Source organism: Poecile atricapillus, chromosome 2 (genome assembly GCF_030490865.1).
Source record: "Poecile atricapillus isolate bPoeAtr1 chromosome 2, bPoeAtr1.hap1, whole genome shotgun sequence".
NCBI classification, from domain to species: domain Eukaryota; kingdom Metazoa; phylum Chordata; class Aves; order Passeriformes; family Paridae; genus Poecile; species Poecile atricapillus.
In genome coordinates this window covers 82,220,941-82,248,248 of record NC_081250.1, presented here as the reverse complement: position 1 = coordinate 82,248,248, position 27,308 = coordinate 82,220,941, and the positions used below count along the sequence as shown (strand labels likewise).

Genomic DNA, 27,308 nt, shown 5'->3' with positions numbered 1-27,308 from the left:
AAATCATTCTAAACCTGTCACAGGTAAAATGGGGAAAATGAAAGTGTCAGAGAGCTTTAAAAGACGAAGACCATCATATCAAATGAAGAAGACCCTAATACCAAATTATGACGAAAAATACGTAGGGTTTGGGGTTTTTTAATATTCAATATGCTTTTAGGTTAATTAAAAATATATAAAATTGTCAAATGCCATATTGAAGGACAGAGTACCTATCAAAATGCTCTGCAAAAGTTCAACATTTTCAGTATGTTCTGTGTTGGTATTTTATTTTCAGTCTAACTGCTAAAATTATGGCAAAGCATTTAAAATACATGAAAGAAGAATAAAAATATGTATCTTATTCCTGCTTGAATCAGACTGCATTTCCCTGAAAGTCCTCTCGACTGGCCTTGTGACTCTTGTTTCATTTGCTGCATCCTACTCAGATATTGAATAGATTATTGTAGATAACTTCAGCAAATGTTAAGCTTAGTTTAAACTTTTTCTAATATACAATAAACCTTGAAGAAGGCAGGTATTACCTAGAAATGTGTGTATATCTCTGTCATACTCTTCAAGGAACTGATTAAGTTTGGAGCTCTTACCAGGCCTGAGTGCAAGCCTCATCAAAATATTCCATAGTATTGACAATAGGGTGTGCCTTGCACAGTATTGATGCCATGCTAACTTTATTCTCCTTGAAGAAACTGTGGACATTTCATTTTAAATTTTAGGAGCGTCTTCTACTTTCTTTACTGCCTGCTCACATTGCCATGGAAATGAAAGCAGAGATCATTCAGAGGTTACAAGGTCCAAAGGCAGGCCAGCTGGAAAACACCAACAACTTCCACAATTTGTATGTCAAAAGGCACACTAATGTAAGGTATTGTACTGTAATAAAATGTATCAACAACATTCAAAAAAAAAAATTAAATAAAGGGTCTAGGGAGGAATTAAGAAAATATTTTTTTAAAATATGCTTTTCAGCAATTTAATATGTAGAATCCCTTAATTTGATCAAAAGTTGCTGCACTCCAGAAGAGCCACAAAGGTATTAATACAATGGAATTGTTGAGAAAAAGCCACACAATAATAGGCTTTTTTTCATAATGTCTTCATTTTTCAGGCTGAAATACCAAATTCTGATTCCATGTATACTAGTCAAAATTGTAATTTGTGTCAATGGTAAGATTCTAATTTTGCAATTTTCTTAATTGGAACAATTTCTCAGGATTTGTATCATGTAAACAGAGGTTATTGTACCACATACATATTTTACACAGTATCTGAGATAAAATATTCTGCTGATAGAGCTAATTATTTAATAATTAAAAATTTCTAGTAGTTGGAAAAGTAAATCACTTTAATTTCAAACATTCTTTCTTTTTTACAAGATTTTTTTCCCTGTTGTTGTTGTTGTTGTTGTTGGGTTTTTTGTTTGTTTGGTTTGGCTTTTTGGGTTTTTTTTAATTGGAGAAGTTAGTTTGAATGATATTATTAAAAAATTATTTATTAACAATCCTGCAACAGTAGGACTTTTGAGGAAGTTCATGTTCTCTTGTGAGCACAAATCATCTTTGAAACTATCATATTGCTCTTATTATATTTCTAATTTGTTACTTGGAAAAATATTTCTATTTTTTCAATATTGTAACAGATAGAGGCATAGAATGTTTATAAATACTTATAAATATAGGTGTGCCTATAAAGGTTATACCTGAGAAGGTAATACCTATAAGAATAAATATAGGTATATATTACCTATAAATATAACACCCATAAAGGTAAATAGAAGTTTACCTATAAATGTAATTATATTTATTGTTCTACTTTTAGTAGTGGCTGTTTTGGGTGCGGACATATCCCTGTGAAGTCCAGGGCGCTTGCTTTCAGGTTTTGCTGTTGGTTGATGGATCTGAATCTTGCAGAAGGAAGCTGTGAGCAAGATTCTGTTCATTTCTGTTGCAGCATCTTGTACGCTGATATCGTAGGATTCACTCGCCTGGCCAGTGACTGCTCACCAGGGGAGCTGGTGCACATGTTAAATGAGCTGTTTGGCAAGTTTGATCAAATTGCGAAGGTGGGTTGCTATGGACTGCTGCTGTTTGTTTGAGTAAGGAAGTAATCGTTAAATTTTTTTTCTTTTCCTCTTAGAGTCTTTCTGCAGCATTTCTGCAACTTTGGCAGGAGGACTGGATTTGAACCCTGTGAAGAAAATTATTTGGCTCTGGTTTGAGTGCAGCAGTGCATTTCTGCCAGAGACACAGTCTCTGAAACCCAAGATAACTCTCTAATAGGAGCAAGAGACAACTCATGGTGCCCAAAAAATGTTAATAGCAGATGAACAGTTCTTTAAATAGATTTTTTGCAATAACAAGGATGAAGAAACTCAATATAGAAAAGTGTTAGTCAGTTTTCGAGTCTCAGAAGAAGCATTTATGAGACTGAAGGAGAAGAGAGACAATATTGATCAAATCAATTTTAATTACTGACCACAGCCTCTTTATTACTCAAGAAAAGAATCAAATACAATCAGAATTTTTTCTTCTGCTTATTTAGGTGTCACTTTTATAAAAATGAAATCAAACTTCATATGTGAAGGTAAAATCAGAAACCTCAGAACAGATAAAAATTTCCTGTGTTTTTATTTGTTGAAAAACTATTGTCCAGTATTTTAAAAATTAAATTAAATTAAAATTAAATTTCAGTTTTTTAAAAATAAAAATTTTTATATGGCCTTAGAGTATAAAATATAGAAATACTGTTATGATTGCTAGCTTCTGGAAGTATTCCATAGTACATCTTCAAAGATGTAAATGTGGAAGACTATGTCTTTTGATTATATTTCAAACAAAAAGGCTTTATTTAGATTAAGGACATGATAGTTTAACTCAGCTCTTTATTCTTAGGTGTGAACATGTTTTGCAGTGAAATTACTTCCTGCTTTTGCCCATTAAGGACCATAACTGGTGATCAACCATACAAAACCCTCAGCATCTTTGTTGTAGCAAGCTATTCTCTACTGAAACTAGCTTTAGTAGAATGATTTTGTAATGTCATTTAAGTCAGTCTTTGTAACAGTAACCCTTCATTTATGTATTTCAAATTGAAAGTGACTATCTCACTGCTTTTTTTTTCCTCCAGGAAAATGAATGTATGAGAATTAAGATCTTAGGTGACTGCTATTACTGTGTTTCTGGACTTCCTATATCTCTTCAAAATCATGCCAAGAATTGTGTAAAAATGGGACTGGACATGTGTGAAGCCATTAAGTAAGTACCAAACTTTTAAAAAAACTTTAAAACGCATTTCCTTTCACTAAAATTATAGTATATCTAGGTGAGTTACACTTGGTAAAAGTATGTATCATGTGGCCGTCTGGATATTTGGGAATCCTCTGTGTGATTTATTTTTTCTAACAAGCTGAACTTTGATTTTAAAACTTGTAATGCTCTTCTGTAAGTTTAAGTTCCAATTTTTATGTTTTTGTCTAGATCACATTAACCACTGTCCACGTAGCAAAGTAAGAAACTGGCCCATCCTTGTGATATGTGGTATGCATCTCATCATGATACCATACATAATTACGTTGAACTGTGTTAATCTTAATGGTTAAAGTAGCCATACGAAATTTTTCCTCTAATACTTAAATGCTACCCTCATATGTGTGTAATTGTAGTCACAAAAGGGTCTTGGCTTTTAGTTATCTGGTCTTCTAATCCAGTCCAGGGTAAGTAATCTACAGGTGGGATGACTAAAGAAAATTTGGTTCTTTTCCCGTTTGTGTGGTTATGGGAAAGGTGTAGTACTTTTGGAAACTAGTATTTTGATCTCCTTGCTTTAGCAATCTTTTTGTAAAACTAACCTCAGTACAGGAATCAGGTTGTTGCATTCTCTAAAATGTTGTTTCTTCATCCAAAAATGGTTGTACTTTAGAAATCTATTTTTTAAATAGTACTTGGGAGTATTTCTCCTTGCCAAGTAGGATTAAAGTCTACAGATTTGGTTGGAGTTCAGTTGCTTTCACTGAATGCTTTCTCTTTTTCACTTAGATATACTAGAACAGTATCACAATTAAGCCATTTGCTTTCTTAGTATACTAGGAAGTAAAGCTACCATCCCTTCTGTAGAGCAGTTGGTAAAAGGGTGTTAGTCCCAAAGTTCTGGCTCCCTTTGTTACTTGGCTTAAAAATGTTGGGATTTTTTTCCCCAGTCTTTGAGTGAAAATGAGAGCTTTCTGGTTTGCATTTCAAAACATCTGTGTGCTGTGTGAGATACATGAGTTAAACGTATTTGAATAGAGTTTCTGATCAACCTGTTGCTTTGCTACTTAAGAGAAAAGAGTATAGGATGTTACAGGGTGGTGGAAAAACAACACTAGACTTGAGCCATAAAGAGCCCTTCGCAAAGAACTGAAGTATGTCACACATCATAATGCAGTGATTTACTTGAGCTCAGAGAGCAATCGGTCAGTTCCTCACCCTTCAGAACTTCCTATTTTCTGTGAAATAACTTCCTGCTCGGGCTGCTATCAAGTATGTTCATTGTTGATGCTGAACAATCAAGTTCTTGGTAAGACCAGCCTTATAGACTAGAAAATTATATGTTAGTTGTAAAGGATATTCTGATCCGACTTTATTACTGTAGTCAGAAGCCACAATGCTCCCATAGACAGATGCGTGATTACCATGGCCTGTTTATAGAAGCAGTGAGGAATATGTACCCTGTGTTTTCAAATCCTTTCAAAGAATGATGTCAAGAGTTGCAACCTGCAGGTGAGTGAAAATTGCAGATTATTAACCAGCTCCATATTTTGTTGTGTGATTGCTGCATCTTTGTTTGGAAGCATCTCTGGACATACATACTTCTGTGCCCTGTTAAATGAGTAGTAATACTCTTGCTATTGGCAAGTGTGTCACTCAATATGTTTGACTTGCTCTATCTGAAATATCTTTTTTGTCAGATAGAAATCGTTGTTATATTCAGTCACTGAGGTGCAAACTGTGCCCTCAGTGTGTAAGCTACTGAAATAGATTGCTGTAGTAGTATTAGTAGTTCTATATAGCCTTTACCACCTGAATATGGTTTCAGTTCCAGTTCTTTTTGAAGCAAAAAAAGAGGAATTCTGCCAAATTGCCAGGTGATCTGTACTACAAAGTCTTATTCAGTCCTCATACCTAATGTTGTGTAGCTCCATTTTGAACAATTCAGCTTCCCTATGCTATGGATTGCTCCCATTTAGACATGGATTGTAGTCCTATTGATTAATTTCTTTGTTCCTCTGCACTGTGTTGGAACAATTCCAATGCTTCTTATAGTCTGCAGCCTGCTTGCCCAGGATTTATCCATTTATATGGCATTTATCAAGCCATAAATGCCAATGCTGCCTGTGATGCTGAGTGCTTTAAGGACAGAACTTATCTGTTGAGGCAAAATACATGTGTGTGTGAATATATGTGTTGTTTCCATTCCTCAAACTCTACCCCCTTGTCTGTCTGGTGACTTCCTTACTTGCATGTTTCTCAGTCACACATTCTCAAAGACTTCCTTTGATTTGATAGCATAAAATTAATTCAATTTCAGAGGAAAGTGAAAGAAACTGTTGGATATAAGGTGGTTATACCGTTTTGCATGCTAGGTAGAAAACAAAAGAATTCTTTTAGGTATTTCATTCCTGCAGGTCTGATTCAAAAGGAAACTATGCTGTTAAAGCTGGAAATTTGCGGGGAATTAAATGCCTAAGGCTCACTCAGTGTGTTAGTGTGTAAGAAAGGGCTAGGTGAGTCTTAGATATCGGGTCCAGATTGATAGATGAATAAAGCTCAGGTATGTAAATGCTTTCCTAATGACCTGAACTCTTGCTTGTATGGAGTAAAGTTGTTACAATTACCTGAAAGCTAACCATGCCTCTGAAAAATGCAGAATGCTTACAAACTCAAATTTCACATTTCAGTAAGAAAAATACAGTCATGATGAGTATTTTGACTGCTCGTCCAGGCTGGGCACATAGACTGTGATGTGCTGAAGGAAACTAGAGAGACAGGGGGAGCAGAAAATGAAATAAAGGTGGAAGGTTTCAGATATGCTTTTGTAGGTAATGCAAACATCTTCTGGGGATGTAATAGCCTACATTCTTGAATGCATTTAGTGCCTCAATTGTCATAGCAATTGTTCAGGAGAGAAGTGGTAAACCCTAATTCTGTATAGACTTACACTGCTGAATTATTGTCTTCCATGGTTTCTTTATTTTGTGAGACAGAATAAGAGATTCAGTTCTGGTACAATTCTGCTTGGTCTACTGAATAATTCCTGAGAGATTATTATAAAGCAGACTTTATTCTGCTTGCTCTGCAGAATACTGCAGGAAGGGCAGTCTTTTGACAAGCACTCCTAGAGGTTAAATGTTCTGCTTCCATTTTTCCCAGTTTTTAAAAACTCCTTTTTTCAAAGTGCTAGGCTTTTTTCATATGCCTTGTGCAGAGCAAATTGATGTTTGTGATTTGCAAACTGCTTACAAAGATCATTTATAGGCAGTTCATTTTCAAGTGTGTCAGCTACACAAGAGCAGTATAAAGTGGCAATGTGAAAATAAATACCAAAAAACACTTGAGAGAGAATTAAAATACTTTCAGTCATGCTCCGTTTCTTTCATTTCCCAGGAAAAAAACAAACACTTGAGAGTCACTGCTTAAATGTAGGATTTACCACATCAAATTAGGCCTGTTGCATTCTATGTTCCCTTTCAAAAGAAAAGAAAAAACGAGAGAAAACTCACATTAATTCAATCATTCAGAAGGTACAGAGCTGATGATTCTCATCACTGAGATCAAAGATGTTGTTAGAACTATGAACCCAACTCATATACACGAGCCATTTGGGGTTGTTTCTTCATTCAACATTTGGTTGTTTCTTCCATTAACACCCCAAATTTCTCCAAGTGTATGTGTACTTTTCTCCTTACTGGCTAGATTTGGATCCATATAATTTGGGGTTTAAATACATAAATCCAGTTAAGTTATGATCTTCCCATTTCCTAGAGCTGTCTAAGCCTGTAGATATCTGAATTGTTTTTATTACTCTTTACATACATGGCTAGGTATCCATATGACCTATGTCTGCAAATGTTCTTTTTGCTTGACCCCAGTTACCCACCAGTGATTCAGAAGAACTTCTGCAAAGATAAATGCCTATCTTGTGTGTGGGACTCTTCTGACATTTGGGAAGGGGTGAAGAGATACTTAAGTCTGTCACTGGAAAGGTCAAAGGTTTACATGTGGTCTGGACAGTGAGGGTAGCCTTTCATTTGCTGTGTAATGTTCTAGTGGGTGCAGAATTCACTAAGCATATGGAAGGTTGTTGACCCTATGTTCTCCACAGCCTGAATGGTGCTGAGCCCATATCCCCAAAGAGTGTACAAACCCCAGCCTGTGGAATATCCTGAGGTGCTGTGGTTTTTGTCCTTCCTCTCAGATATGACAGATATGAGAAGGTCTCAGATGTAAACATTTGGGTCTTTAGATAAAAGTGTGTGTAACAGTAGTTCCAGACCTCCAAAAGCAGCCTCTAGACCAAAAACAGTCTTTCAAGTTCTACCATGAGACTAAACATTTCCACTATTCATTGCAGCGGTCCCAAATAATTTCAGATGAATATAAAAGAAGGAACTTAAGATACAGACTTGAGAAATAATATTTGTACGAATTGTTGCAAATACAGATAATAGGAATGGTAATATATAATCATAGCATTAAAAGAATGGAGGCAATGTTAAGAACAGGTAAATGTTATTACTGTTGTTACTGCTGCTTTCGTAGAAGCATAGAATGATAGAATGTTTTGGATTGGAATGGGCCTTAAAGACTGTCTAGTTCCAGTTCCCCTGCTGTGGGCAGGGATACCTCCCACTAGAGCAGGTTGCACTAAGCCTCATCCAACCTGGCGTTGAACACTTCCAGGGATGTGCCATCCACATCATTTGACTGGTAAATTAGAAGAAAACAAAGGGCCTATTGTGTATATTAACAGAGGCTTTATTCTCAACTGCAGGAAAGTGAGAGATGCTACTGGAGTTGATATTAACATGCGTGTAGGAGTGCACTCTGGGAATGTGCTTTGTGGCGTTATTGGGCTGCAGAAGTGGCAGTATGATGTGTGGTCCCATGATGTTACCCTGGCCAATCACATGGAAGCTGGGGGAGTCCCAGGGTAAGAGTCTTCTCTGTTAATCTTTGGACACATGGATTTTTCAGTCATGTCTCCACATGCACAAGCACCATGTCTTAAACCATCAGCCTTCATGGAGATGCCTGAACACCTCTTAGGTGCTGTCTTGAGGAAAAAATGAAACAAAACAAAACAAACAAACAAAAAAACAAAACAAAAAATCAAACCAAAGAAAAAAAATCCTGGGGCACTTAGTATTTCCTGTGATTTAAGGAACATTTTTTTCTGGATGGAAACATTTAGATTTATGCCCATTAGATCTTCTAAAATTTAGATTAGAGGGACTGCAAAAGAAGTAAGCAGCAAATAAAAGGTGTATCCAGAATCAAGTAAAAAATGTTGATCAGGTTTAAATTTTGCTTTTGATTGGTATTTGTGACTTTGTCCTTCTTTTAAAATATAATTTCAGCCGTGTTCACATCACCTCAGTCACCTTGGCACATTTGAATGGAGCTTACAAAGTGGAAGATGGGGATGGAGATGTGAGGGACCCATATCTGAAAGAGCATAATGTTAAGACTTACTTTGTAATCAATCCTAAGGTTAGTAGTACTTTTATTTTGTGGCCAGTCATACATGTTCTTCAGCAGGACCACTAATCTCTTTATTGAATAATTCACTACAATAAGATATTGATCAGAGCTATTACTGATGCCTACAAGTATTAATGTTAGCAGTGCAAATGTTTCCCACTCTTCAGAAATAAGTCTCTGATATTTCCCAGCATTGCAGGTTGTTAGCATCTCTCCATTCATAAGTCCCTAATCATGGAGATCTGTGGTGCCAGATGACACACTGCTGCTTCAAAAGGTCATGAACACAAAGACTGATATCACCTTTTGTCCTCTCAACCAGGGAGAGAAGCGAAGCCCTCAGCACCACATTCGGCCTCGGCATACTCTTGATGGAGCCAAAATGAGAGCTTCTGTCCGCATGACCCGGTACCTGGAATCCTGGGGAGCCGCCAAGCCATTTGCACACTTGCACCACAGGGACAGCATGACCACTGAAAACGGCAAGATAAGCACAACAGTAGGGGCCTACTTATGTCATTTCGTACAATATAGAAATATTTGAAAGGAAAATGTTGCTCACTGCTAAATACCTGGTTATTTCTGGTAGAAGAAGATACATGTAGTGGTACAGGGCATAAACCCAGTGAAGTTGCTGGAAGCTTTTCCATTGGAATATGAGTTTTGGATTAGGTTCTAAGAAGCCATGTCTTTCTTTAAGTGCATCTCTGAATCATAATGAGTCTGGCACACTTACTAAAATACAAAATTTGATCCTCTGAGCTCAGACCCCAGCAAATCACAGCATGTACAGTGGCTGCTCTTTGTCTTGTGGAAAAATATTTTGAACATAAAGCCAAATTGCAACACCTTTAGGGAAGGAAATCCTTTAATACAGAGAAATTCCTAGAGCTTTATTGACTGTTTAGCTACATTCTCCATTTGAAACATGGCCAAACCTGGAACAAAGGCTGTGAAGTTAGAATAATCATTGTGATACTTTGAGTGGACTTTATTCAGAGTACCCCAGGAACCAAATCTATACTCACTGTATCATCTGCCTTTTGAAGGTGCACCTGCAAGTCATTAGCTGTGGTTGAAGGCCTGAGTTTTATAGTACTTAATGTTGCATCTTTTACACTGAAGAGATTTCTTTTTAATTTTACTAATGCTGTTATACTGCTGTTAGTAAGATTCTATCAATCTATAGCTTGTACATTCATTATCTTCTATTTCTTAAAAGAGAATGTGTAAAGGTAGATTCTGATAGTTTTCAACATTGGCATTCAGTTTTGTTCCTGTACTGATGAGACATATTCTTGTTTAATAAATATAGTGCATCAGAATGTGGATTATGACAGATTCATTACAGGACGTACCCAGCTATCACTATTATTCACAAAATAAATGTGGCCATGATGGCTGCCATTGCTATTAATTAAAAAATAATGACCATTGTCTGTATTTGTCCACTCAGGTCTGTTTTTTCAAGAACATATAAGATTGGTTTTTGCTGAAGCTGGCAAGAGTTTGGGGTACATCCAAACAGTATGTGGCATTGAAGTCTTTGTGGTAAAGCAAAACCCTCTTAGATTCAGACTGTTGTATTAGTTTATCCTGTGTTTATACTGATAGATGAGTTTTATTCCAGGTCACTCCATCTTCACGTCTAGCTAGAAGCTTCACTTCACTTCTTCACTTTTCTTTTAGACAGTTTTAATCAAATGCTAAAAGTATTTACACTGGAAACTTTTTTCCGTACTTGATCCTGTTTTCAACACTATTTTAAAAGCAACTTCATGTTATTAAAGTATATTGTAATTAATAGGGGTCTTTTTGTTTTATGTTATTTTATTTTGTTGTTGTTTTTAGGATGTTCCCATGGGGCAATATCATTTTCAGCATTGCAGAGAGAGGTAAATCAATCTTAAAAAATTACTTATTCATATAAAGTCCATATAAATAAATATACATTGATTTGCTTTCAAATATTGAGGGCCATGTTTCTGTGATTGATTTCTGTTAAAAATTAATTTCAGGCAATTTCTTACCTAAATTCACTAGCATTGAATAGGCATGAAATCACTTGTATTTTTTAAAGTTTCTGCACATACACTAATACAATTGCTGTATTAATTTGACCTGCATCAGGTTATCAGTTTTAGGGAAATAACCCAAAATCTTCATGTTAAGAAAAATCCATGTTACCTTCTACTGGGTTCAATTTGTAGGTTAAGAATATTTTGGTGAGGAAAGAGTCAACTTTAGATCTGACTAATGACTTCTTAGAAAACATTGGTTTTAAGTTAGCAGTAGATTTAAGTTTTCAAACACAGACATCACCTGTCAATATTTGAGATATGTAATTTTCAACGAAAACACAAATAATAAAAGAATTTATGATGTTTGCAGCAATTTATGTTAGCAAAGGTAAAACCATTGTGATGATCCTCTGTTTGGTTCATGCTGAATCCTATGAAAAGTAAAGAAGTTTTCATTGCAAATAAGTTACAAGACTCATAAATAGAGAAACATGAGGTATGCTTGAAACTAATTTCAGACAGTGCTCAGTTTTCTTATTAAAAGTAATAAAGTATTTCCTAGAAAAGAAGAATAAGCAGGATTTTGGAAGGGGATACCTATTATGCCTCAGTGCACTAATATATTGTCATCATCATACATTTCTGACAAGGTTTTCAGAAAAACCTGCAAGAAACAGGAATGCTTTGTGAATTTGAGCATATTCCCATTCTTCTTCTTTAATTGATAACACTGTGGAAGACTTAGACCAGAATTTCTTGACCTCTCATGCTTTTTTATGAAACAATTTCTTGTGTTTGTATTCAAGTGCTCCCTAATGGCTAAGCTCTGGATTTGTGCATGTGTGTATTTGTGCATGAGACTGTGGCTTATGGTTTTTTAAGAGCTTATTATGAGGGTCATTGTACCTGATGCCTATAGTTGTTATTGCAGTATAAATGTTAAAAATTTATGATAAACTCACAAGTTTATGATAACTGTTGTTTTTGAAGTAACTTCCCACATTTTTCATTTCAGAACAAAATCACAGAAAAGAAGATTTGAGGAAGAACTGAATGAGAGGATGATCCAAGCCATTGATGGAATCAATGCCCAAAAGTATGGCTTTATCCTCTATCCTTTGTTGTCTTTGTCCATTCCAGCTTTGACATAAATCTGCAAAAGAGGGCGGTATTTAATATTTTTTGCTCCTACATGCACACCTGTGTGTGAAGTCTGAAAACAGTAAAAGTGTCACTAAGAATGCCATAGGAAGTCCTAGACTGAAGATAGACTGTAAAGTAGCATTTTCTGCTATATAAGACAGTGCCTGTGAATCATGGTGTGGTAGAGGTATTGACTTGTCTTGATCTTCCTGGAAAAGGGCGTTTTCTCTGTATCTGTTTGTGTCTGTAGACTCATGGCTGTAACACTACAGGTTTGTCTTACCTGAGTGCAGAGAAGACACAAGAAATAACTGGCTCAGGAGTCATGAATGATGTGAAAATTGATGCTTCCTAATTGTCACAGAAACAATTTCTCAGGATTAGAAACTTTACCTAAAACCATAGTTTAATATCTCTCAATTAGTTGGTTGGTTTCTTAGAAAAGGCTAATCTTGATGGCATGTTGTAATTGCTGGGCGAAACAACCTGCCATGTATTTTTTTCTGCGTTCTAGGAAGAACTGGAGGCAGTATGATGTTTTCTGTTTCCTGGTGAATAGATAAGGCTAGAAAGAAATCAATTCCAGTCCAAAATAAGTTTTCAAGCTTCTTATATTTCTCTGATGAAATAAGGGAATTTCCATTCAAAAATGTCGACAATAATTGTGATGAATTATGTTTCCCCACCTACTTCTCTTACTCAGAATCTTAATCAGCTGGGTATTACACCCAACTATTAAATGTTCATATGTCACGTTTTGGGTTTTTTTCATCTTTTAGTCCTATTAAATGGTACTTGGATTTAAGAAAATGTTTTTCAGTAATTTTAGAAGATTGTTGAAAGTTACAGGTAATAGAGAACACAGTGAAATAGAGGAGGTCATGTGATAGGCAAAGCCTTTTGATTATACTAGACTTGCCTATAACAGCTATATAAATTTTGGCAGGTTTTTTATGTCTTTAGGTTCACTTGCTCTGTTAAAAGGATTTCAAAAATGATGTTCTGATGTCAAAAGTAAAGCATCTGTATAAATACATTAAAATATTGGTGTGACCCTGCTGTGTGTTGTTTTATCTTAGCCAATCCCTATCTTATCTAATTAGTACATAAAATTCAGAGAAACTTGGGGATAAAAAAGGTTTCTGAAAAAGTTTCATTGCATTTTGTGAATTACATGGGAAATTGCAGAAAGATAAGGAATTATATGTCAGAAAGTCTGAATATCACCTTCCAAAACTAGATTCTCTACCTAGCTCTGCATTGATTTGCTGCATGAATCTCTTAAAAGCTATGATTCAATTGTTTAATACTCAGGAATAAGTTATAAAAAGTGCTGATTCCTCAAATGTCAAGGTAATTCAATAATATTTTAAGTCTGTGAAGGCTAAGCACAGAAAAAAAGGTAAATAAAATATTACCTACATTTAGGACACAAAACCACTCACATTTTTGTTTTCTTTATTATTGTGCAGATTTTTGTGCCTCAATATTATCATTGATTAATATATTGTGTTCAATAGAGTGAACAAGTGGTTGTGAAACTAAACAAAAAGTTTTGTGAATCAAGGAGAAAACTTCTAAGAAAGTCCATGAGAAAACTGTCTTTTCTAAGTGTTTTTAAGTGTAACATTTGAATTGTACTGCAAATAGGTCTATGACGGAATGAAAAAAAATTTAAAAACATTACTGCGAGAGTGAGCGAAGAACAAAGAGCTTCTGTGCCTTAGCCATTAACGTGTAACATCACACTTTCTTCATGGGTTTCTTTTCCCTGTATCTTGAACAAAGCACTCCTGGTTCAAAGTGACTGTCCTGGACAGGCTGGGGATGAGCAACTCTAGCTAAGCCTTCCCAAGCCTTGGTGCTTAGGAAACTCCCTAAGCACTAAGGGGCATGAGATGGAGGGATGGCCATCTGCTGGCTAAATATAGACTCTACAGAGGGGGCTAAAGTAAAGGCAATTAGTCTTTGATATGTTAAAGGGACACACACTCTCTTTGCTCTTTTTTCCTTTAAGTCACGGTGGCTGCTATGTTCTGTGCATAATTCTTTGCTGTACATTGTCAAGTATAAGCCCTGTGAAACCACACACCTCTGTGTGTTCAGGCAGAATTCAGATGTCTGTCTGTGTTGTTCCTGGAATTGCAAAAGAATTAAAGCCAAACTTTGGTACCTAGTTTTGCAAGAGACATCTCCAGGTACTTGCAAATACTTTGGCATTTTAAAGACTCATCAGGGATTCAGGCTGAAGACAGAATTTGTTAGCCCTTATGTCTGTGACAAAGGTATGTGACTTTGTGCTCCCTCTTCTGTACTCAGTATCCACTTACATTTGTGTGTGTTTCCCTCATATCAGACACTTCTGTGTCTGCTACATAAAACCAGTAGGGTTTCTTTCTGAAATTTTAAGAACTAAAAGCTTCTGAGAACATGAGCTTGTAGTATGGAGTATGAGGCAGCGCGTGCTTTAAATATCACTTCTGACTTTACATGTCATCAAGTGTGTAACCAAATTGGGCCCTTGGGAGTAGAGCTGCAGAGAGAACTTTTTAGCAGTGTGCTGATGGTAATTAAATCAGTCTGCCTGTCAGATACCATAAGAAAAAACAGGAAATTAGTTAATTATTTATTTGGGGAAGAGGGGTACTTATTGTTTAATTTTTGTAACTAAATGGAAAAAACCTTTCATTTTCATTTCTACAGTTTATCAAAAATATTTCACAAACTGAGTGTTTTCTCCAGTAGATTACAGCTGAACCCAAAAAAACCTGTGCTATATGTACACCAGCCTTCCAGTTCCCTTCTCCAAATCCTATGATCACAGATGGATGGGAACCACTGCAGAGCAAAAAGGGAAATATGTTTTTGCATTAAGCATTTCAAGAACTGAATATGTTTACAGACCCTTTTTTTAATGCAACTGGTTGCACAGGAATGGAGACTGTCCCCCAGGCAAGCAAACAAATATTTTCCATTTCACAAATTAAAGCTAATAGCTTACACTCCACTCTGTCCACTCCTGTTCTCCAGGACTAATTTAGGCTATGTTCTGCTGTGGTTCACTGCTGCTACTTACTTGCATTACAGACTGTCAGTTGAGACATTCCCTTTTATTTAGAAGGCATTAGCTACACTATTAGTTTAGAGCCTAATTTAAAGCTATTGCTGGAGATGTTGGAAAAAAATTTCAATCCCTGCTACTATTGTTCAAGCTCAAGTACTGCCTGTCCACAGAACTAATCTGTTTAATTAATTTTTTGTTTTCAAATTTGCATTGTTCTCTTGAGGTACAAGCAGCTAAACCCCCTTGAGATTGAAATAGTCTATGTATTTTTGAGTGTCTGTTAAAATAAATGTAGACTTTCATATTAGAACATCTCATTTTGTAAAAGTTATGTCTAGTTTTTGTCAAGATTCATTTAGTTTAAAATAGATTTGTTGCTTCAGTGCAAGTATTTATGCTATTTCTCATGTTAAAGCAGGGAAGATCTTATAATCAGCAAAAAGGTCAAAATCTACCTCTACAGGACAGAGCGATGGTCAAGAGACCAAAACAGTTCAAAGCCAAAATCCCTCCACCTCTCTTAATAATGTTTGTTACGTTTTTCTTGCAATAGGAGTTTGTGAAGTGTAACTTACCTACCCACCATTCCTGTATATTGTAACAGTGCCCTTCCTAAAGGTACCTTGTCAAGGCCTGTTTTTGTCCCAGGTCCTCTTCTGTCCACTGGATATACTACAGTATTTTGGAATGAGTGGAATATCATGGTTAGAATTCCATTATATAAATGTCTCAGTTGATTCTTCTTAGACATGATCAACAGAAAAACAGTTGTTCATCTGAGCTGTTTTTCTCTTGTGTGCTTTAGCAATAGAAGCCAGAAAGGAGAGGGGATTTTCAGTCTCTACTTTTACTGTCATGAAATCCACCATATACACTGCAATACACATGAACTTGCTTAATTCCAATTTATTTTCTTATTTTACTGCATTTCAGTAATAGAAAAGGACAGGACTTCTTCCTGTCAGTGATAATGTTCATTCTCTCTTCTAGGCAGTGGCTTAAATCTGAAGACATTCAAAGGATATCACTTCTTTTCTATAATAAGACTCTGGAAAAAGAAGTAAGTTATTTTCAATAAGTTCAGTAAGTCAGAGCTTTTCGGTTTTTTACAGCCCTGTGAAACTTGTGTAAATTTCTACACACTGACACAGCTTCAGCAGGAAGACTGGGGAGTTACTTCTTTCTGCTTTTTCATGAGCATAAGGCAGCTGATGGCTGAATAGCTATGCTGTTCTTTGAGGAAGTAAGAAGTTGGTTGGACCACAGCTGGCTTGTATAAATTGGTGAATTTGATGAGAAGGGGCTAGAGGAAATACTACCATGCTGTGCTTGCACTGTCCAGCAAGTATCCTCTGTGTCCCATGTGGTGGTTGAATACATACCTGATTATTTTTGTAGATATCTTTCAGTTCAAAGCATCTAAAATGCTTTTCAGATTTTTTCATGGCTCAGCAGAATAGTTGTTATGGCCAGCTGACAAAGGCATGTGTTGCTTGGTGATGCATTAAGGTAGAAAAGCTTTCAAGGCTCCTTGAGTTTGTTTTGAAGACTTCCTAAGAGAGAAGAAGCAAGACCTGGTGTGGTCTCATCCTTACTGTTTGGGGGTTCACTGGCTGGATAAAAGACATACCTGGTAACACATGATATTTTAATATGAGTGTTACTAACCAATGAATTCTGAAAGAGAACTTGGGGGAAATACGTCATATGTGTACTTTGGACAATGACTTGGGAGAAAATTTGGGAGCTAAGTTCTTTGGCTGATCAATGTTCTCAGTGGAAGTCTAATATCTTGATGTAGAATGCTGTGGAACAGCAAAGAGCTAATTGTTATTTTTGGATCCAGCTTTTTAATATCTTGTTTTGTCACCTTTCAATGACTTATGAGTTCAGTCTTGGCTTTAAAAAACTTAGTAAGAAGTCTTCTTTTGATTTAAACAGATTTTCTGGCCCTGTGGCACCTGAAAGATATATACAGAAAGATAATAAAGGAAAATAATGGTTTATCCTAAGGAGTGAGTTGCCTGCATTCATTAGGAAATGCCTGGAGAAGTGTGAAATAATGAAACAAATTTAAAAGTACATTGTAATTTTGTAAAATTTTAATAGCAGCTCAAGGTTCATAATTGTTGAACAGGACCACTACAAACATATTTGAAGGGTGGAAGAGAAGAACTTACTGCAAAGGTACCCATCCAGCAAAGACATATTTATGTCTTGGAATTCAGTTAGATAAGTGATAAGAATTGCTTTTAATTTGTCACACAATTCAAAAGTGAAAAAAGCTGTTGTGTTGCTGAAGTGAGTTTCTTCATATTCATGTAGTTTGGTGCACTGGTTTCATAGGCCAAACTTGGCATTAAGCACAGAGACACAGCTGTGTGCTTGCAGTTGGAAGGCACAGTTCGTGTACTTTCCATTTTCTGAAGTTTGCATCTCCACTACCTTGTGAAAATAATCTTTGGTATTTTTCTTTTAGTAATTAAATCTTGAACTTTTATCCTTTGGGAAAAAAAAACAAACAACAACTAGGATAGGGTAGGTAACTTTAATAGCTACTTAGATCATTTCCCTTTGAGTACTTAATTGGTTTCAACCTAGATATATCTTTCTCAAATCGCAGAGCAACTCTGATAAATATTTCATTGCTTAATTCTCATGTCTCTAGACAGTCTAATTAGACATAAATCGATTTTTCTCATGACAAAACAGATCAAATTGACTCTCTCCTAAGAATATCAAATGTTTAGTAGTAACAAAGGACATATGAGGCCTTTTAACAGAGACATAAAATATTTTAATTGAAGTAATAATATAGGTTCAATAAATATCAGTGTGGTTGCTAGTTATGCTCTGTAATACAGCTTACACTTTGCTAACTTTTGTGCTCAGAAGTTTCCTGTCTAAATTAATACTGCATTTTTTATAACTGTTTCAGCCCATTCAGTATTTTTCAAGAATTGAAAATCAGTTTGAGGAATTAATCACAAAGAATTTTGGAACCTGTGAAGACTGCTTGGCTGTTTCTAAAAATATTTTAACATATGCTTTAGCTTTTTCTTTATGGTGGGTTTTCTTTTTTTTTGGAGAGGAAATTTTTGTGTTAATTTTATTATGAGTTTGGGATAATCTGTTCAGTGGAAGAACAAGGCAAAACCTTTTGACATAGGTGTTCTTCAATAAGCAAAACTACTTAAGCAATACTATAACAATAATAAAATAATAATAATCCCTAGTCCTATGTGAGTGGATATGAAGTCATTGAAGAACAGGAAATTTACTGTTGCTAAAAACTGCCCATACATATGTGCATCTTTAAGCTGAAAATACAGTTGGGTGCTGTTTCATCTGCTTTTGCAATTGTGTTGTTAACATTTGCTTTTATTTTCTTCTAGTATCGATCAACTACTCTGCCTGCATTCAAGTATTATGTCACTTGTGCCTATCTCATATTCTTCTGCATTTTTGTTGTACAGATTTTGGTACTGCCAAAGTAAGTGATATTTAATGTGTATTCATTTCTATGTATATTTGCTCATTTGTGTAATAAAAAAAAAAAAAAGAAATATAAGTAAAAAAATTTGGAATTGTTAGATTACAGATTACAGATTTTACAATTCATGGAAATTAAATTGAACAGGAAAGACTTGGCATTTCAGCCTGATTTTAAAAGTTAGGTTAGTTTCTAATTTTAAATACTGTCAATAGTGTTACACCAAACATTATTAAAAATTCTTCATTCCTTTTTGTTTTTCTCTTTGCACTTAAAAATAAGCATGGCAGTTGGACATTGGAGTGAGACAAAATGGATTGCAGAGTTGGAAATGTGATAAATAAATGTATTTAACATCATTATGATACTACTACTATACTAAGCATGAAAACAGAGCATTAAAAATCATAAAGTGTATGTTTATAAAACTAATTTTAGAATATTAAAATCCAATTCTGTAATAAATCTCTTAATCAGAATTTATATATTATGAGATTATTTATATTTGTGCTTATTCTAGAAAGGCTGAAAACTGGAAGACAAGTCCAATATAGGATGTTTTATTGGACTTCTTAAAATTAAATTTTGCTTTTTTGATGTTTAAACAATCAAGTGTTGATTGTTTACATAGTGGAAAGTTGGTGTTTGTTTTATAGCAATTGTTTCTAAAGCCAACACTTCATATTCCCTGTCATATAGTAATTCTTAACTTGCAGTCCTTTCTCCTGTAGAGTACTTTCAGGATTATTATTTATGACCACACCTGAGTCACTGGTCTTGTTCTGTAGCATTTACTCACATTTTAATTCAAAGCTAGAAGGAACTGTTAGGACATTATAAATTGACTTTCCATATGCAGATGTATAGCATGTATAATGTTTTATGGACTTCTATTCAGATGTTACAGCAGCAGTTTCCCAGAAAATTTCTAAAATGGAGGCACAAAGCAAGGGACACTCTTCCAAGAATTCATCAGTATATTGCACATGGCTGAGTGTGACTTTGGACATTATTAAAAATACGAAATTAGGACACGTGACAAATTTTATTTTACAAGCTCATACTGTATTTTGATAAGTAAAGGAATTAATTCATGGAAATTCATGTTTTGCCACATCCCAAAAGCCAAAGGTGGATCTAACTACTCCCAGCTAGCAGTATGATTTTTGAATTTGTTTTTTGGTTATAATTTCGGTCATGAAAATTAATCTAGATTTATCATCTATCTTACATGTAGTCAGATATTAATTTTGTTCTATCCTTAGTATGTTGCTTAAACCAATTGTTTAGCTCATTAAAATATATCAGAATATCAGTGAACTCTAGGGAGCTGTATTCCACTAAGGGAAATGTCTTCCAACTTGCTGGTATTTCTGGTATTTCTAACATCAGAACAAAAGACACTGATAAATGCTTTGTCATTTTCATCACCAAAATGTTAAGTGTCTTATGATCCTTTTATAGGGCTGCATAGATAAATGTAAAAGCCAAAGTGTAAAATCAGGTATTACCAATATGAATGGTATACAGCATCAGATGGTCTATGTATTATTTTAATAGATGCAAAAATGGAAGACAGAAAGGCAAGGTATTATACAAACACCTGCATATTTTGTGGAAAATTTGGAACATTGCAAGTTTAAAAACAACAACAAAAAATAAAGTTGAAAAATCACCAGTGTATGTAATCATCACAAATGCAACTTAAATCGAACATACTCTGATGCTGCAAATGTTATTTCCTACTAAAATTCTATCTACCCTTTTTTTGTTTTCTTTCAAAAATTCTCCAAGATTTTTAAATGATGGTCTAATGAAGACAGGAAGATGAACTGAATCTGTCACTGGGTTTTATTGATTCACTATTCCATTAATCTGGTTTTGCAGTAGTGTAATATTGATTTCTGTGCAGGCTCATAGCCTGCTACTTAAAAGTAGATATTTGATAATGGATAACATACAGCAAGTTGCAGGTACTAAGTAATATCTTCAAGATCACAAGACATTTTTTTCAAGGGTGAAATAATTTATTAATGTTTTCATTTTCTTGGGGTCAGTAAAGTGGTGTTTTAATAATAAGCTTTACACAAAGCAGTAATTATAAATTTAATCAAAAAAACAATATCTTGGGATGAAATGTATGATGATGAGTAGGTCTTCATTGTCATTAAAATGAAAGCAAATCTTTATCATTAAATTTCCTTGGAACAGGCCTGCAGTGGCTCTCTAGAATTCTTGGTTTACCAAGTGAGAAAAGTGTCTCTATTAATTCACAGAAAACCTACACTCTTTATTTAAGCAAACAGAATTGGTAGTAACATGGAATTGGTAGTGCTGATTTTCTGAAATGTACGCTGGTGAATTGATAAAAGTATATGTCTTAGTTTAGGGCAAATTAGGGAGGAAAACTCTAAATGGGGATTTCCCCAGGGAAATGCCCCTCCCCACCAACCGGTCCGGGAAAGGGAAAAAATTTCTTTGGAGAGAAGTGGAAAAAGCTGTTTATTTAACAGAAAATTGAATAATATTAAATAATAAAACCTCTTGCTGTTCGATGGGATGGCAAGTCTAGGAAGAAAAGTCCTTTTCATGTGGTGTAGCTCGGCTCGCTCGGGTTCTTATCAGTCCCTCTGGCGTTGGAAAGTGCCGAGGCCCAGGCCCCGGTGGGCCACAGGCGTGAGCTCCCGGGGTTTGGCTGGGTGTTCAGTCCAGAGCAGGCTTGCACAGATCCAAGAAAAAGGAAAAAAACAAAGGCCCGGGGAATTCCTCTGCCTCAGCTAGCTAAAACTAACTAAAAGCCAGGGAGAAGCTCTGTCCCGCTGTCTGTCTGTGCTGCAGACAACACAGTCCAGGAGCGAGATGTGTGGGAGTTATATTTTCTTTAACACAAACTGCGGCTTCTTCTTCCCCCTCTCTTGCTCTCAGAGCCAGTCTTAAAGGTGCAGAACTTAATATATAACATAAACCAGACGATTGGGGATACCAGTATCATAAAGTCACCCCAGGACATTCCACCCCTTATCCCCATATCGTCAACTTATTATCAAAATTAATATATATATATATTTTAACTCTACAACACATACATTATACAGACAAGGGAATTAATTCACGATCTTCAACCAACCATCAGATCTCCCTGAGGTACACATTGTGTTGTTCCATCTTTCCGCATTATCCACCATGTGCAACCCGGTCCCTGAGCAAAAACAACCCCACGAATGGGTTTGTTTGCACTCGAAGTAGAATTGATCCAAACTGTCTTTCCTAACAAACCTCTGAGATGTACCGCTGGGACTTTGTCTCCGTTTACTATATACAGGGCTTCGGATTGGGCTGGGCCTGCTCGGTTGGTGGAACCTCGGGTGTTAACTATTCAGGTGGCTTTTGCTAGATGCTGCTCTCAATTTTTGAAAGATCTCCCACCCAATGCTTTCAAGGTAGTCTTTAACAGTTTATTGTACTTCTCCACTTTCCCTGCAGTAGGTGCATGGTAGGGGATATGGTACACTCACTCAATGCCATGTTCCCTAGCCCAGCTGTTTATAAGGTTATTCTTGAAATGAGTCCCATTGTCTGATTCAATCTTCTCAGGGGTGCCATGCCTCCAAAGGACCTGCTTCTCAAGTCCCAGGATGGTGTTCCGGGCTGTAGCATGAGGCACAGGGTAGGTTTCCAACCATCCAGTGGTGGCTTCTACCATCGTGAGCACGTACCGCTTTCCTTGGCGGGTTTGGGGCAGTGTGATGTAGTCAATCTGCCAGGCCTCCCCATACTTGTATCTGGACTACCGCCCACCGTACCAGAGGGGCTTCAACCGCTTGGCCTGCTTGATCATGGCACATGTCTCACGGTCATGGATAACTTGGGAAATACTGTCTATGGTTAAATCCACCCCTCGGTCTCGTGCTCACTTATAGGTGGCATCTCTACCCTGATGGCCTGAGGCATCATGGGCCCATCGAGCTAGGAACAACTCTCCCTTGTGTTGTCAATCTAAGTCTATCTTTGACACCTCTATCTTTGCAGCCTGATCCACCTGCTCATTGTTTCGGTGCTCTTCATTAGCCCTACTCTTGGGGACATGGGCATTTACATGACGGACCTTCACAGACAGTTTCTCTACCCTGGTGGCGATGTTTTTCCACTCATCAGCAGCCCAGATTGGCTTTCTTCTGCGTTGCCAGTTGGCCTTTTTTCACCTTTCCAGCCATCCCCACAGAGCATTGGTTACCATCCATGAATCAGTGTAGAGATAGAGTTTTGGCCACCTCTCTCTTTCAGCAGTGTCCAGGGCTAGTTGAACAGCTTTGAGTTCAGCAAGTTGGCTTGATCCACCTTCTCTTTCAGTGGCCTCTGCGACCTGTCGTGTGGGGCTCCATACGGCTGCTTTCCACTTCCGGTTCATCCCTACGATGCGACAGGAACCATCAGTGAACAGAGCGTAGCGTGTTTTTTTTGCTGGAAGCTGGTTATATGGTGGAGCTTCTTCAGCTCGTGTCACTTGTTCCTGCTCCTCTTCATCAGTGAGATCAAAGTTTTCACCTTCAGGCCAGTTTGTAATTATCTCCAAAATTTCAGGGCGATTTGGGTTTCCAATACGGGCGCGCTGCGTGATGAGGGCGATCCACTTGCTCTATGTAGCGTCGGTGGCGTGGTGGGTAGAGGGAACCTTTCCTTTAAACATTCACCTCAGCACTGGCAGTCGGGGTGCCAGGAGGAGTTGTGCTTCTGTGCCAATCACTTCTGAGGCAGCTTGAACTCCTTCATAGGCAGCTAAGATTTCCTTCTCTGTGGGAGTGTAATTGGCTTCGGACCTTCTGTAGCTTCGGCTCCAGAATCCCAGTGGTCGGCCTCGAGTCTCCCCAGGCACTTTCTGCCACAGGCTCCAGGACAGACCATGGCTCCTGGCTGCAGAGTAGAGCACGTTCTTCACATCTGGTCCTGTCCTGACTGGGCCAAGGGCTACTGCATGAGCGATCTCCTGCTTGATCTGAGCAAAGGCTTGTTGTTGTTCAGGGCCCCACTGGAAAGTGTTCTTTTTGCGGGTGACTAGGTAAAGAGGGCTCACAATCTGACTGTACTCAGGAATGTGCATCCTCTAAAAACTTATGGCACCTAGGAAAGCTTGCATTTCCTTCTTGTTGGCTGGTGGAGACATTGCTGTGATCTTGTTGATGACATCAGTAGGGATCTGACGCCGTCCATCTTGCCACTTTACCCCCAGAAACTGAATCTCACGAGCTGGTCCCTTAACTTTGCTCTTCTTGATGGCAAAACCGGCTTTCAGGAGAACCTGGATGATTTTCTCTCCTTTCTTAAAGACCTCTTCAGCCGTCTTTCCCCAAACAATGATGTCATCAATGTACTGCAGATGTTCTGGAGCCTCACTTTTTTCCAGGGCAGCCTGGATCAGTCCATGGCAGATGGTGGGGCTGTGCTTCCACCCCTGGGGCAGTCGGTTCTAGGTGTACTGCACTCCCCTCCACGTGAAAGCAAACTGAGGCCTACATTCTGCTGCCAGGGGAATGGAGAAAAATGCATTGGCAATGTCAATAGTGGCATACCACTTTGCTGCTTTGGACTCCAGCTCGTACTGGAGTTCCAGCATGTCCGGCACGGCAGCGCTCAGCGGTGGAGTCACTTCATTCAATGCACGATAGTCCACAATCAATCTCTATTTTCCTTCAGATTTACGCACAGGCCAGATGGGGCTGTTGAAGGGTGAGTGGGTTTTGCTGACCACCCTTTGGCTCTCTAGCTCTCGGATCATCTTGTGGATGGGGATCACAGCATCTCGAGTTGTTCTATACTGCCGGCGGTGCACCGTCGAGGTGGCAATTGGTACTCGCTGTTCTTCCACTTTCAGGAGTCCTACTGCAGATGGGTTCTCTGACAGTCCAGGCAAGGTGTTCAGTTGCTGGACACCCTCTGTCTCTACAGCTGCTATCCCAAATGCCCACTTAAGCCCCTTTGGTCTTTAAAATACCCACTTCGGAGGTAGTTTATGCCCAAAATGCACGGGGCCTCTGGGCCAGTCACAATGGGGTGTTTCTTCCACTCATTTCCAGTCAGGCTCACATCAGCTTCCACTAAAGTAAAGTTCTGTGATCCCTCTGTCACACCAGCAATAGAAACAGATTCTGCCCCTACATATTTTGATGGGATTAGGGTGCACTGGGCACCAGTGTCAACCAAGGCCTCATATTTTCGTGGTTCTGATGTGCCAGGCCAATGAATCCACACAGTCCAAAAGACACGGTTTTCCCTAGCCTCTACCTGGCTAGAGGCAGGGCCCCTCTAAGCCTGGTTATCTTTCTTTCCTTGGGTATATGTCTTGGAGGTTCCTTTAAGAGAATCAGACATGTCATCATCATACTTGTCAGTTTGACTACAGGCTACTGGAGCGGCTTTCTTTTTGGTGGAGTATCTCCCCTGAGTCTTGCTGTCTTCTAATTCACGCACCCGTTGTGCCAGAGCACCAGTAGATTTTCCATCCCATCTTTTCATGTTTTCTCCACAGTCACGTAGGAAAAACCATAGCTCAGCTCATAGCTTTTTCTTTTTATCTGGGGAATTTCTGCGTTGAGTCCCGGGGCTCTTGGACTGTACTGCCGAGACTGGAAGAAGATCTTCCTTGAGTTTCTTGAAATTCTCTTCCATTTTGTCTTGGAAGTTTTGCATACGTGTTTCCACAGCTGCAATTGTTGCCTGCATGGGGCCATGCACGGTATCTGCATATGTTCGAAGTTTCTTCGCCATATCCAGCACAGTCTCCTCTCGGTCATCCCGCTTCATTGTTGCTAAAGCAGAAGCGTATTTTTGTGGCCCAAGTCGAACAAGTTTTCGCCACATCACAGATGTACATGGCACCAAATCTGGATTTCTAGTACCTAAGTCACCCACGAAGACAATCTCTACTATTGCCATTTCTCTCAAGCGCTGAATCCCTTGTTCTATGGTTTTCCAACGAGTTTGCTGTATATAGAGATCGTCTGCACACAGATATCTTTGTGCCACACTTCTTAGGACCCGTTCCCAGAGACTGTAAGGGTTAGCCCCCTTCATCACTTCTTGATCAATAACCGGATCATGTGACAGGGATCCCAGATGCCTCGCTTCAGTGCCATCCAGAACTGTAGCTTCACCTGCAGCATCCCACAGATGGACTAACTAACTAATTATAGATTCATCAGGTTGTCGAGTGTAATCTTTTCTCAGGCCACGAAGGTCCTTCAGGGAGAAAGGTTCACCAGCGCCTTCTGATTTTTGATCAGTTGCTGGTCTTGAGGGTCCTTCCCCCGCATCGCCATTATCATCATCTACTGGCCGATCGGTTTTGGTTTTGAATTTCATACCTCTCGTGGTAGGAGCAACAGACACTGGCTTAGGTTCACTGTCTGGTTTGGCTGCTGGCTTAGGCTCACTGTCTGGTTTGGCTGCTGGCTTAGGCTCACTGTCTGGTTTGGCTGCTGGCTTAGGCTCACTGTCTGGTTTGGCTGCTGGCTTGGCTGCAGCCTGAGTGACTGGGGTAGCTGCTGATTTATCTGCCTGCCCTACAGTATCTAGCAGCGTACGATAAGCATACACTAGGGCCCAGCTTATTGCAATGAAATTTTTCTTCTTAGAATCATCACAGCAATTCTCTTCCAGATATTTCCCTACTTCATCTGGGTTTTGAATTTGTTCACGTGAAAATTCCCAGGCTGGGGAATCAGAAAATTCCTCCAGAGTTCGGCCAATTCTCTCTCATTCTCTACTCCACTCAGGATTTTTCACACCTGAGCCTACTTCTGGGACAGGGGTTTCATTGGCTCCTCTGGATATCTCAGCCCTCACTCTAGAGAAGTTACAGGCCGTATAGAGGAAGCTTAACAGCTGAACTACCAGGAAAGTGACCAGGAAAGTGGTATCCTTAACACTCAGGGGAAACTGAATATTCTCAAAGAGGGACATAACAGATTCAAAGGAGAAAAAGGAAAGAAAAGGCTGAAAAGCCTCATCCCCTGCTCTTCTTCTAACAAACTGGGTACAATTACCAATAAACTCCCAAAATGTGCTACTGGGACTGGGAGGCAGGGTCGGGCGAAGAAACCATAAGCCAAACATACCTGACAGAAACTTCAGTAGTTCTATAAACTTCCTACAAATAATTATCACCAAGCTCAGCACAATAACCATTCTAATCCATGCCCCTCTATTGTGAAAGAGGGAAAAGACAAGTATTAAAACCTCAAAAAATTCTAGGGACCAGATCGACATGAAGGCTTCCACCCCGAGAGATATTATGTATCCAAACAACATGGCTACTGACTGCTTTATCTTAACACAGAATAAATACAACCAAAAATACAACTAACAATCAGTACAGGTTTTTCCACTTTCTCTCGCCCCGCACTGGGCGCCAAAAGCTGTATATGTCTTAGTTTAGGGCAAATTAGGGAGGAAAACTCTAAATGGGGATTTCCCCAGGGAAATGCCCCTCCCCACCAACCGGTCCGGGAAAGGGAAAAAATTTCCTTGGAGAGAAGTGGAAAAAGCTGTTTATTTAACAGAAAATTGAATAATATTAAATAATAAAACCTCTTGCTGTTCGATGGGATGGCAAGTCTAGGAAGAAAAGTCCTTTTCATGTGGTGTAGCTCAGCTCGCTCGGGTTCTTATCAGTCCCTCTGGCGTTGGAAAGTGCCGAGGCCCAGGCCCCGGTGGGCCACAGGCGTGAGCTCCCGGGGTTTGGCTGGGTGTTCAGTCCAGAGCAGGCTTGCACAGATCCAAGAAAAAGGAAAAAAACAAAGGCCCGGGGAATTCCTCTGCCTCAGCTAGCTAAAACTAACTAAAAGCCAGGGAGA

At 38.2% G+C, this 27,308-nt stretch overlaps 1 protein-coding gene across 1 annotated transcript in view; it reads left to right on the top strand.

Annotated features, from left to right (window-relative positions):
• The window catches only part of ADCY2 (adenylate cyclase 2), a 283,051-nt gene that overhangs the window by 205,043 nt on the left and 50,700 nt on the right, over positions 1-27,308 (top strand). The window contains exons 5-14 of the mRNA XM_058831650.1: positions 717-865; positions 1,951-2,062; positions 3,127-3,254; positions 8,029-8,187; positions 8,615-8,747; positions 9,061-9,237; positions 10,590-10,633; positions 11,775-11,855; positions 15,957-16,026; positions 18,362-18,459. Of these exons, the coding sequence (XP_058687633.1) occupies positions 717-865; positions 1,951-2,062; positions 3,127-3,254; positions 8,029-8,187; positions 8,615-8,747; positions 9,061-9,237; positions 10,590-10,633; positions 11,775-11,855; positions 15,957-16,026; positions 18,362-18,459 (1,151 nt within the window). The remainder of the gene's footprint in view (positions 1-716; positions 866-1,950; positions 2,063-3,126; positions 3,255-8,028; positions 8,188-8,614; positions 8,748-9,060; positions 9,238-10,589; positions 10,634-11,774; positions 11,856-15,956; positions 16,027-18,361; positions 18,460-27,308) is intronic.